The sequence below is a fragment of the Lytechinus variegatus genome, chromosome 4, assembly GCF_018143015.1.
Source record: "Lytechinus variegatus isolate NC3 chromosome 4, Lvar_3.0, whole genome shotgun sequence".
Lineage (NCBI taxonomy): Eukaryota > Metazoa > Echinodermata > Echinoidea > Temnopleuroida > Toxopneustidae > Lytechinus > Lytechinus variegatus.
In genome coordinates, this window is record NC_054743.1 from 43,830,151 (window position 1) to 43,843,656 (window position 13,506).

The window sequence follows — 13,506 nt, forward strand, 5'->3', positions numbered from 1 at the left end:
CATATTAGGTACATGATTTTATTTAAATTGAGTTATTTATACTTATTATCTTTTGCAGCCAACATATTCATTAATAATGTTGTTTGAATATGATAAGGTCTTTTTAATAGAACATGTTTAACATACATGCCCTATTAGAACTCATGAAAGTGATTTCATGGAAAAATTAAATCGAATGGCATATTTCTACAAGATGATGAACTTACAGACTTAGGCAGTTCTGCGTTGTGCTGCTCTAAGAAGAATTCAGAAGCATGATTTTTTTTTTGTTCATGTCATCTTTTTCAAGGTCCAAATATTCTTTCTTTTTTGTATTATTTTGCTGAAATGGAGTTGATTTTAACACTCAAGATCCCAAATCCTTTGTTCCTTTTTTTATTAACAATGTATGAATAAATTTGTAGATAATCCTGTGCAAGATAAACCAGATTCTCTGGTGTTGCGGGCATTGTTTCTTAATTTTTGACATTTGTTAATGTATATTAGAACCTATAGGAGATCAAAATTTTCTCAGGTACTTACTTTTATAGAAATGTTGACAATATACTTCTTACAACTGGACTGCTTGGAGTTCAAAATCTGTTGTCATATATTTTCAAAAAGGGTTAAAATCATACATTTGTCATGCCACTCACAGGAGACAAATTAAAAGAATACATATATAGGTTAGTCAACTATTTAGGAGATCCTTTTTCATTATCATTGTTACTGTTAACAAGGGTTGAATTACTATGACTTTGTAATGTAAAAATGGCTTGGTTTGGAGAGCTTTCAGATTTATGAGACTTTTGCAGGAATTTCCCCAGAGATCTTCGGGGTTTTGCTGTATGAAGGCAAACTGCAAGAACTTTCGATGTGGGGAAAGAAGATATCATAATTCATGAGGTTCATGGCTCTTAATACTTATTTGGTTCAGGTGGATGCGAACACACAAAACAAGTTATCAGGTATACCTTTTTGAGGATTTAATTAGTCCAGACTGGACCTTGGAAGTATATGGAAGCTCTCTTTCCCAAAGGTTACATAGACAGCACCTGACTCCCAAACCCTTATACTCAGTGGCCTTGATGTGGTTCGCAGATGAGTGGATTGGAACTCGGTTAGGGATTGGAAGTCATGCCCCCTTTGAAAGAAAGCTTTCCATACATCAAGGTCCGATCTGTTCTAGGATTGAATAAGTTCTCTGTTTTACTGGCGGTTTTGTAAATGAATGGGTATGAAAGCGCCTATCAGAAGTGATATGCAATGGGTTCAAGATTACAGAGAATACTCTCTCTTAGGTCAAAGGTTATTATTGCATGCAATTTAGGACTGTACCAACATATTCATCGGGAGGGATACATCTTTTTTGTGTAATAAATGTACTCTTTCAATCAAAACATTCCTTATGTATGATGTTTTACCAAACTTCACTTCCAAATAAACTTGTATTCAGACATCTCGTACATGAAGCTTGTGACTGGTCGATTGGATTAGAATTGTTTCAACTTGCCTTGTTTCACTGTCATTGTTTGAAATGTTAATCAATATCTGTGTAAGTTATATAAAGATGTGTGAAGGTTTGCATGGTGTGCAGAAGTGGTTTATGGTACACCATGTGTAAAGTCCTGGAAAGATTGAGATGAATAGTAAATAAAAATTGAAGTGAAATGGAAAAATTGAAGTGAAATGGAAAAAAAGAGAGAAAGAGAAGGTTGGGAAGTAGAGTATTCTTTTTGGAAAAGTTTAATAAGTTGAATTTTTAATCTTAGTCCTCCCAGAACTTTACACATAGTGTACCGTAAACCACTCCCGCGAAGTTATATAAAGTAGAGCAATATTTATATTCCTGAACCTTTGATCTGCAGACGTATTTCAATGTTGGTTGAACATGCAATTAATGATTGTTATGGAAAACATGATGGAATGCCCAGTGGTTTATTATAGCCTGTTGTAATACTAGTACTTTTTTTGGGGGGTGGTAAAAGATTAAATGATTGGAATTTGAATTGACTTTTATGTGAACAAGCAAAACTAACAAACATACATTGACTGTCATATCATTTTTTGTTGGTCGATCTTTTTTTTTTTTAATGTGAATCTTACTGCTTAATCAGATTTAGTAACTTTTTATTACCAATGCCATTTTATTCTGTACTGTAAAAAGCCCTTCAAGTGTTGTCTCATTTTATGCTTGGAAAGTATTTACGAAAAAATAAAGAACAAGAAGTATAGCGAAATATCAAAACCAGAATTGTTTACTTTCAACACTCTAATACATGTAATCAATTTTACCCAGCCATATTATATATCAGATTTTAGATTGCATCCTTCTAACAATTAGTGTTTTGTGATATAATTTTTCATTTGATATGACGATGATTTGAATTGTAGATTTACCAAAACTTGTTTCAGGCTTTGAATTCCCAATTTTAGGCTTGAGATTTTCAGTATTAATTCAAATCCTCAAATTTTAACTGGATTGTTTTTATCAATTGGTGATTGATATCAAATTTTTTGACTTCATGTGCTGTGGCTCAGTTAAACTGCTAAACACATAACATGAGTTTGAAATGCCTTTGTTAATTTTTCACTCCATATACATGTAGAACATATATTTCATTGTTTATATGCTTGGATACCAAAGCGTAAATGAGGCAAAGCTGACCTTACAAGAACTTTTTATATTAAAGATGCCTAATCGGATGTAACATGGAACTCGTTTTGATGACTTTGCCTGAGTATTACCTTCATATTTTGTTAATTTCATGAATCGCTTATTTTATGTACTCAGAAAATTTTATCTATTACAGTACAGTATATTTTGTGACTGTCTTTTTTTTTAAAATCTATCACCTGATGAAATGTACCATTCTTTTAATATAGAGAGCACTTGATCATGATCAATCTGTTTCTTTAGGACAGTATACTAATGGTAGTATAGCTGGTAAAATGATGAAAATTCAAAGTGATCACAGAAACATGACTTCAAGAAAGGTTTTAGTCATCACAGTTAGCAATTATTTTGAGAGAAGTGTCTTAAAAATGAATGTGGATTCTTGTCATATCATCAAAGATTTAGGAATATTCTGTCATAGTTTAAAGCGTACATCTACCCGGAGGCCTGACATTAAACTGGGGGATGTTTCACAAAGATTTGAATGTGACTTAGAGGCGCACTTTACTTAAATCTTTGGAACCCCTCCCCTGGTTTTGATGAAAGGTGGGAGAAACAAGAATATTTGTGTCTTTGAGTAGACACTGTTACAATTGCTTCTGACTTTGCTTCACTTAAGAAATCCCAATTTTTTTCTCTGTTTCCAATTTTTGTAAACAATAATGTTCTTATATTTCCTGTTAATGAATATAGTTACTAATTAAATGAACCTTATTTAAATTTTGCTTCGGATATGAATTGTTCTTGGATATTGGTAGCTATTTTGGAGATGTCTAAAACTTTTATGTCAAATTTTCCTTTTTTTAGTAGTAAGTGACAATTTTAGATCACAGTATAAATATATTGTATATTTTTCAATGGTACCACCTTCGAATTTGAAAAAAAATTCCTTGTGCTTCTATGTTCACATTTTATTTTCTTATTTTATTTATACAAATTTTCAGATAGTACTACTTAATATGCAAGAATGTAACTCTGTTCACAGTATTTGCCATTTTTTGTGGAGGGGAATAACGTATTTTAATTGTTTTGGCAGCAATGTGGATTGTTTCTTTAAAAAGAATAGATGGTATATTTTGGGAGAACAGAGAAATAGAGTGGAAATATTTCAACCCCTCCAATAATTTGAAAAATTATCTGCTTTGTTGCTCCTTGATGTAATTTTCTGTATTATGAATTGCAATGTTGTATTTTCTTATTGTATTATTATTGTCAATTGAAATATTTGATATCAAGTCATTCAATGTATTTTAGTATTCTAGGCAATAATGTTTCATTCTGACAATTTTCAATTTCATTGAGATATTTCCATTTTCATTGATTGCCGTTTAGATTTGATCACTGTATATTTGAATTCATTACAACTTTTGACATTTAAAATGAACATTGGTAATGTATTCTTGTTTTATTTTGTTTTGTTTTGTTTTTGTGATGGACTGTTTTTAAAAATACATGTTTATTAAGAGAATGTTTTGCCAATGAGAGTTATACATTGATGAACTCATTAAACAATGCTGTTTCTATGTGTTTATTGTAGTGATCTAAAATTCATTTTATCAATTAATCACTTCCGTTATGATTGCCTCTGTGGTAACTACCATGGCAACAGGGCTCAGCAGCCAATCAAAATCAAGTTTGTATGGCAGTAGAAATAGATTTAGCATATACTTACAACTCCAGTTTTAAGTACTACCACCCCACCCCTCACTGGCATACGTGGGGCTTGGGGGCCCACTCTTGATGGAAGTTACACCCCTCCCCCGATTTGGCCCCTAGGCATTGGTTTTATTATTTCTTAGCTCTGAAAGTGAATGTAAGCTTTTAATTGATTTTTGTTTTCATTCTTCCATGTTCGGTTTGTCATTCGCACAACCGTTGTTTATTCATTTTAATTCCATTGATTTTAAGAGTGTATGAATTTTTCCTGAAGGACTGTCAATAAACATTCATTGAATTATATTTGTTAATTGTCTGCTGCTTATCACCAAGAAGAACTTCCCCTATGGAATCAATGTGTTTGGTTTTCAAGAACCCCCGCGCCTGAATAGTACGTTATTTCATTAAAGACTGGATAAGATGACAAAATTCAGTACACCAGGGGGCCGTTTCATAAAATAGTTGCAAATCTGGCAATTACCTTGGCAACAATGCTCGGCATCCAATCACGATCAATATTTCCATGGTATTTACATTGTTCCAAGGCTTCATGCTTCATGACCTACTTTTCACGTGTCCGCTTTAGTTGGTAGTCTATTTTGGAGACCCCGTCTACATTCACTCGGTGAGAATAACTTGCCCTATTTGATGTTGGTCATGACTATGCATAATGGAACCTGTCTCCAACGGTTACTGTATGATAGTAAATGCATTTTGCACTGGATATGAATATGGCTATAATTATGTAGGAACTGTTTCAGTTGGTTTTATATAGACCTTAAAAAGGATAGCATAATTATGTCTATGGGTCGCACTAGGTGAAAAGATATTTTAGTCATTGGAGCAAAAAAAGGAAGAAAAGAAGAAGAGATACTAGTGTGGTGATTGTTATGAAAATCGATGAGAACTTTTAAAATTCCTTTTTATTTTCATGTTACATGCAATAATGATGATTTTAGTAATATTCCAGCAAAGTCCATCATATTCTGTCCAAGTCTGCGTTTTTCAACAGTGAAAGGGAAAAGATATAAACAAAATTCAAAAGACTTGATTGGATCTCAGTACTAGTTGCGTTATTTTTTGGACTTTAGTGGAACGACATTGGAACGACTTCATTGTCTCCTCACGACTCCCTGGTCAAACAAAGCTTTGTATTTCATTTACGCTAACTTTTTCTTTGTTTCATGCATGCAGCAGCAATACAAAACAAGGTCTTTCGCTCGAGATCGACATATCTCAGATTTCAACTACATGAACGTCACAATGCTGCACGTCATAAATGCGCATGCGCATTATCAGTATTGCATCACAGTACCAGCGATCAGCTGTGACCCAGCTGACCGAGATAAACACAGTACTATTCCACTGCAATGCATATATGAACGCATTCTCGTTCATACAAGTATCACCCGTACACTAACGCACGGGCAAGCCGGCGGGCAAGGTTCGGGGGAGGTGACAATTGCTGGCCGGTTGGAGGCGGCGGCTAGTGTCAAAAGTCGATTTGATATCTGATAAGATGTACTTTGACCAAAAGCAAATATTGTTATCATTTTGACAGAGATAGAATCGTTAGTCGCGACAAGTTTGTCATTCCATGAAGAAAGGAAGCAACGTGGAGTGCGTCATAAGAAAAAAAGACATTCTTCCTTATTCTTCCGTATACCAGCCTCCTTCCCGGCCTTTACAAGCCCAGCGGACGGCACATGACTTATTTGAAACTTCCATTTCTCTTCCAAACTTTTATTAATTTTTGAAGGAGTTCAAACCTTATATTGCTGTCACCAAGAACAGCACCAAAATAAGTGAAACAACTACATGTGACTATTCAGACTGCATTGCAAGGATAATGTACGCTGGACATCTCACAAGCTTCCAAAGGTTATTTCAACAACTGGACCACCAAGGATCTGACGGTCTGGCAGTATCGAACAGAGGTCGAAGTGTATTCATCCTCATTGTCATACTTCGAACTTGTGTCATCGAGTTGTGCACAGAATCATTTCATGACCTTACAACTTTGAGTTGTTTCTACTCGACCGAAGTCCGCACAAAATATCAAAGGAGGTGATTAAGGACTCCGAAAGTGTGTACGGGTCATCGTCGACCTCGAACACGATCTGATCTTATTTTGAGCTCGATTAAGGTGACAATGACGAGGCGTAGCGTCCCGACGTCGGTGCCCGAGGGCGGCTGGGGTTGGATCGTTTGCCTGGCCTCTTGCTGGACGAATGGAGTCGTGTTCGGCGTCATCAACTCTTTCGGTGTCCTCTACGTGGTCATGCTCGAGCTCGAAGGGGCCGATGCTTTCAAGACATGTGAGTTTATTTAGGGTATTTTCAATTACTTGAATCGGTGAACTTTAACAGCTAATTTCATCGACACTAATTCTTTACCAAACACCATCTCTTTAGTTGATTGTTCTTTTAATCGTTAAGCAATGTTGACTAATGTTCTTATTCTACTCCTTGCCTTTGTTTTGGAGAATATAGTCTGAATAACAAATATATACACTCTTCTGTACCTACGTCACCTTTGTTATTCCAATATCTTACGTTCTTCTAGGAAGTCACGAAGAGCATGAAATCTTTACCAATTTCGATATCTATAGCATAGTTCATGTCTAATTCTTTGTAAGTTGGATTTCTCTTTGATATTATACTTCATTATTTTGAATGAATTGCGCTTAAAAGTAACAGAAAAGTTTGTTAACACAAATGTGCTTCGTTTAAGGTTTTACCTCTGTATATCAACAATGTCGTTTGGGGAAATTATGATCTTATTCGAAGTATACAGTATCCAAATATAATTTGGGCGGGAAGAGAAATGAAATAACTGGAAATGCGCCGACAGGGAAATCAGAGTTTGTTTGTTTTATGGTAATGTGATTAAGAAAAGGAAATACAAAAGTTCAGCAAAAGTAAACGTCTCTTTATATGAAATCATGAGTTTGCGTTATTTGATTAGCAGCCGGAATTGTATGGACATAACTTACAATTGTCACGGTTGATTCTACTTGCTCGCGTTTCCTCTATTAAACTTGTAACCGGTCAAGTTTATATGTAGTTCATGGACAATATATGGGATTGAAAGTCATATGTAAATGATAGTTTTGGTTTAGGATATTAGCAAATCAACACCAGTCAATATAACGAGCTCAGAAATAAAATCTCTTTTACCCCCCAAAAAATCTTGATTATTCCTAAAATATTACACAAGCGATATCATTACTATTCTGACTTTCTATGTATCATCACAGGCGTCTAACGCTATAGTGTTTTAGAGTTAAAAAGGAAGGCTATATACTTGCAAGTACATCCCCAATCATGCTAAATCTATTTTATGTACATCCAGGTTGGGAAGCAATTAATTTCCAATTCATTATCATGATTCCTGAAACTTGCATGTTTCAGAGATTTTAAAAAAGTATTCTGTGATAACGTTCTCACCTAAGCATCATTGTGTCAACGTACAGCATTTATACACAAACCCAACGTATACGTGCCTAGACATGGGGGGGATGATCGTGATGATAAAGCATTATTATCAACTGACACAGCAATTTCTTCATGTTCATTATTGGTATTGTACAATGTTCTGTTGTAGATTCCAACTTTTTGATCTACCGCCACTCTATCCCTTTTTCTTTCAAATGGCCAATATGTTGTTGTTTATATGCAACAATTATCTTCGGAAATGAGAGGTGGACGTATAGCTATTTTTGTGAAACGGATCACCATTATTTAGGAAATTTTGTTTTTAAATTGTCATTATAACAGTAAAATTTCAGACTCAAACCCCATGTATCCTATATCCCTGTTAATGCAAATTGTGTACCAAACAAAAAACCCGGTACATTCGCGACGAAACAACTTTAAGTGAGATAGCACTGAAAGTTTTAACATTTCGCTCTTGCCAGAAAAGTGAAATCGGATTAAAAGCTCTAACAATTAAACACTTTTGTCAGTTCAACGGTCGATTGAATTTTCGAAAGTCTTCGCCAGTACGAAAACAGATCAGTATAGGCTCTTGAGCGATAATGGTCCATTCCTTGAGGTAAATTGGCTGCAAACATAATATGAAACCTTTGGAACAAACAGGCTTGTCTAGAAACAGAAAAATCAAAGAATAAGAATAAAGAAATTTTGAGAAAATCGGACAAATAATGAGAAAGTTATGAGCATTTGAATATTGCAATCACTAACGCTATGGAGATCCTCTTATTGGCAATGCGACAAGGATGTGTGATGTCACTGATGAACAACTTTCCCTTTGGTGAACTATAAAATACCCTCAAAATGTCTCTTTTTGCTTTTTCTTATGATGATACAAACTCTATGATGTATTCTTGAAAAATACATGCCCTCATGTAGAAAGAACACATGATCTATGGATAGATGTGATAAAAGAGGCAATTCAAGTGAAATATATACTAAAGTAATGGGGAGAGTTGTTCACAAGTGACATCACAAATCTTTGTCGCATTGCCAATTTGCTATCTCCATAGCAGTGGTGATTGCAATATTCAGATGCTCACAACTTTCTCATTATTTGTCCGATTTTTCTCAAACTTTCGTTGATCTGTTTCTTTGATTTTTCTGTTTTCACACAAGCTATCTTGTTCCAATGGTTTCATTCTCCTTTAATTAACGTGTCATATTTACCTATCAAGTTTTTCACTATTATTATGAATATGCCAGAAATGTCGAGGGCGCAATGAACTATGAAAGTGTACGTAAAATCTCGGCTATCGCCCCCATCATAATGTATAAATTAAAATTAAATTAAAATCTGAACAGGAATCTATAAATAATATGCGTCATCGTTGCAGAATGTTTCAGAATTATAATGTTACATTATTTTTTTGTCTAATTAGTGTTGTTGATTTCTGATATACGTGTAGGTATTGAGTGAATCCAGCTAATTGGACGTCTATATAATTATTATGGTTAATGAGGCCATTAACACAGCGGGGCGGGGGGGGGGTGGTGGAGGTGGACAGGCTTCGATTTATTATCTAGGTCTAGGGTATATATTTTCAAAGTTCAAGGACTTTAGTTCAACTTGGGATTAGGCTTACGTTAAGCCCGTAATTGTGTAAGGATTTACTAGTCTCATGCATGCATGGGAGCATAACATAATCTGCTCAGGCTCTTGAAAACACATTTGAAATGTCCAATGACGCAGACAACGCGTCGACCCTGGCTGTGCATATACAGACCTATACAAGTAAATTATTTTTTTCAAATTTCATTAATTATTATTCGTTTGTACTCAAATTTATATTTTCCCACGAAAGTCGTGCCAGTATTAGGCCTGTTGTGTAAGGTAAAATCATTTTTTTTTAACTCGTGAAATTCAAATTCTTTTTAACTCATGAAATTCACATTCTTTGATCAAGCGATTGTTTTGTAAATATTAAAAGGGGTGTTACTGTTTTATAGATCTTTCATTTATCGGAAGTAAGTTTATAAAGCTAAGCTAACATATCGAATTAAAAAAAATATTGTTTTAAGTATATGTGTGGATAATAAATGTAAAATTAACGCCACCGTGTATATGTTTCACAAAGCAATGTTATTCGCGTCACACATATTTAATTCTTTCCCCCGGTTTAATAAAGGGAAGTGACAATTAAATAACATTATCACATGGTTTTTAGTTCTTAAAATAATGTCATATGTGGACATAAAACGCCCTTTGTTCCGGTCATTGTCCGAACACAGCCCATCCAGAGTGAATGTATATACACGTAATAATGATAACAACCATTATACAGACGAACACATCCCAAATATCCCTATGGAAACAGTACACCCACACTCTGGACAGTGACAACAATAATGATAGATATACTGTATATACCCTTACCATCTAACTATCTGACTATTGTCACATTTACACAACTTATGACATTGTTGCCGGTCTAAAGTTGTGGTTTAAATATGGATAGACTATGTCATAAATCTCTTAACAGTATAGGGGTTTGTAGTATGATCAGATGATACAGCTCATTTAGTCAGTTGTCTTCATGAAAAATTAAAGAATTAGGAAAGAGCGCAGTAAACATAAGCAGCATACACATTTTTTTGAAAAGTTTGGTTTCCGATCATTTTAGTACAGAGATAGATCGTGGTCTTTTAATTTAAACCCGATTTCAGAATACGGGCCTATGAGCTCATTAACTTTATGGTATCTGTTTTGAGAAAGTGGGCAATATCCATTTACATTTTTATACCGTACATCGAAACTATAATACGGCCACATTTATTGGTTCGGAACACAACGCCACAACATCAAAGAAATTTAAATAAATATTTTTAAAAAGATCAACAAATTCGTGTGAATATGACAATAATGTATTTGGCATGTGAGGATATTAAAAAAACGCAAAATAAAAAAATATGGATGTAAAAATTCTACATCCGACAGCACCTCCTTATCCGCCAACATTGAGTTTATCTGTATTCATTACAAAACCTCGCCCTTTATACTGTTACACGTACTTTTACGCTAAACTAGACCCACATCATTGTGATATAAAATACATTTGGTAATTGGCGCTAACATAATGGCAGAATGCTGATCGAAGTTAGCCCCAATCCCAATGTTGAGGCAGCAGAAATCACTAATATTTTTTAAATAATGAGAAGAACGGACGAATTGTATAACCCCATTCGTATATTGTGATTTAATCACTGAAAGTAGCATTTTTCTCAAAGATTTTCTTCCTCGAAACCTTTTCTTTGGTGATTTTATTTTAATACACCTTTTCTTTTTGGTTACATTTGAAACACTTTTTAAACCCTTTTATACCCCAAACACTCAATCTTATCCTTTCTATGTATAATGACAAAGATCTTTCTGATGTCACTGGATATAGGGCCCCTATTTAGTCATAGTTTTGTGTTTAGTATACAGACAGGTACAGTATTCAAAACTGCAATTTCCGCATGATCAGAGAGAAGGCTTTTTTTTTACCGTTTTCCAATTCATAAAATCAAATGGAAGAGAAACTGCAATTCTGAACAATATCCTTTTTGCAAGAAAGTGGTGCAATCAATATAGTTCCGTGACGATGATTGTATGAAAACGAATGAAGCGGTTTATTCTTTGACATCTCGCGATGTCTCGTGCCATAAAAAAAACGGTACATCATTCACCTACGAATAAATATTAAGACGAATAAATATTAAGGCGTATAAAAACATAATCAAAATTACACAACTCTTCACTGTAAAACCGCTGTATAAATTTCTAAGCACGTTGTTTAAGCCCTCACTCTAACAACTGCTTTTTAAAACTTTTTAACAACTGTTTAAACCTTATATACAAGTTGTTTAAAAAGTTTAAACAATTGTAAAAAATTAAACAACTTGTTAGAATGACAGGTGTAAACAACGTGCTTTTTTGCTGTGTTCAAGCACATTGGCTCTTTGGGGAGTTTTCTCAATTCGGAAAATTCTCTATCAGGAGGGATATACTCATCGCCAGTAGCAGACCGTGAACCGGAGGAGACAAAGCATGGGGGGGGGGCACTGCATTGTCTGTGAACAATGCTGTCCCCCCCCCCCAATGCTTTGTCTCCTCCTCCGGGTCACGGTCCGCCACTGCTCATCGCTAATTACTTGTCGCTTTAATAAAAAGGAATATTAATGGATCTTTTTATTCAGAACTTCGGGCAATGAGCCCTATACTTGTAGAATTTATGGAAATCTTCTGAAAATATGGCTTTATGGAATTTGTATACACGATATATAATTATTATGAGAGTACATCTTATGAAATAGGCAAAACAAAAGAGTAAACATAAATTAATTATTATTTCCTTCTTATCTGTAGATAAAGATTTTAGTCGATTTTACATTGGTATTTTTGTCCGTCATTTTTTTAAAGCCCCATCTCGATGTCAGGATGAAATTTCTTTTAAAGAATTATTACGTATATAACAACAAATCTGGAATGAATGTATATAAACTTGATACCGATATGATTATGATGGCAGGATGGTGTCCATTGTGAAATGAAGTCAAGGTCTTTAGTCTCGCCCTGTACCAGCCTTGGAAAGTGGACAGGAAGGCCAAGGTTATGTTGCATCACGTCTGGTCATGCTGGTGGCGTTACGAACACGGGGGGGGGGGGTCGGAGGCTTTTATTATAGGGTGTTAGGAGGAAAAGGCAATGATGTTATATATGAAGAAGACTTGAAGAAGAATCCAAACCATATCGACTTTTTTGTTACAAATTAGAGAGAAAAAAGGGTTTAGGTGATAATTAAAACAAAGTCGGACAAACCATGCATAAGAAAAATATGATTTTTGAATATTTTGAAAAGTTGAGATCGCTATCATTATGGTGATTTGTAATTGGTCGGATATGACTTCACAACTGTGAGATCGGGCAACTCCTTCATTTGCTCCATATAGTCATGACGAATATGTCACCCCCCCCTTCCAAGAAGATTTTTTTGCATCTAGAAATTTGCTTTTTAATAAAGTTGGCTACGTGCTCAGAATAATGTCCCATTCTCGATTCTGTCACCTAGCCAAAATCAATCCACCCTCAAACTAATTAATGGTATTTTACTTCCTTTGCTTTTTATGGTGTTGCTTGAACATATTAATTGCTTCATCATTAAGTTGTTTCGCAACGGTACGCACGACGCCATCAAGAACACGGTAAATGTATATTACATGCTCTCAAATGACAAAGAGCAGCTGGGAGGGGTCTTTATCGAAAATTTGTGACCCGGAACAACAGTTTCGTCTGAGAGTTCAGAGCTGACGAAAAAATGCAATATGTCGTTTGTCCAGAGCCCAGGGTCCCGTAACACAAAGGTTAGCGATTGATCGCTAATTTCAAAGAACAATTCTTATTGGTTCATAGTCAGTCTACTCAGCAAAATGCGCATGCGACGAGGATCTTGATTGGTCATTTCATTTAGCGATTAATCGCTAACCTTTGTGTTACGGCGCCCTGGACAAACTGCTGTTTGGATTCACCAGTATTTCGTCAAATATTTCTTAGCTGTTCATTGTTATGAATGGCATTTGACCGGGTTGACTATATATTTTCTATGTTCTTGAGTTCGTCGTGCGTCGTATAGCGAAAAACTCTTCTTCGAAATACTGACGGGATTTGCGGGTTACGCCACATGTCTGGCCGTACATCAAGCGTATAATCGCTTTTTTAAC

The 13,506-nt window shown here is 35.0% G+C and overlaps 1 protein-coding gene across 1 annotated transcript in view; it reads left to right on the forward strand.

Moving 5' to 3' along the window:
- The first annotated feature begins 5,608 nt into the window (after window positions 1-5,608).
- The window catches only part of LOC121414138 (monocarboxylate transporter 10-like), a 31,825-nt gene continuing 23,927 nt past the window's right edge, over window positions 5,609-13,506 (forward strand). Inside the window, exon 1 of the mRNA XM_041607206.1 lies at window positions 5,609-6,630. Coding sequence (XP_041463140.1) covers window positions 6,465-6,630 — 166 coding nt within the window. The 5' untranslated portion in view covers window positions 5,609-6,464. The remainder of the gene's footprint in view (window positions 6,631-13,506) is intronic.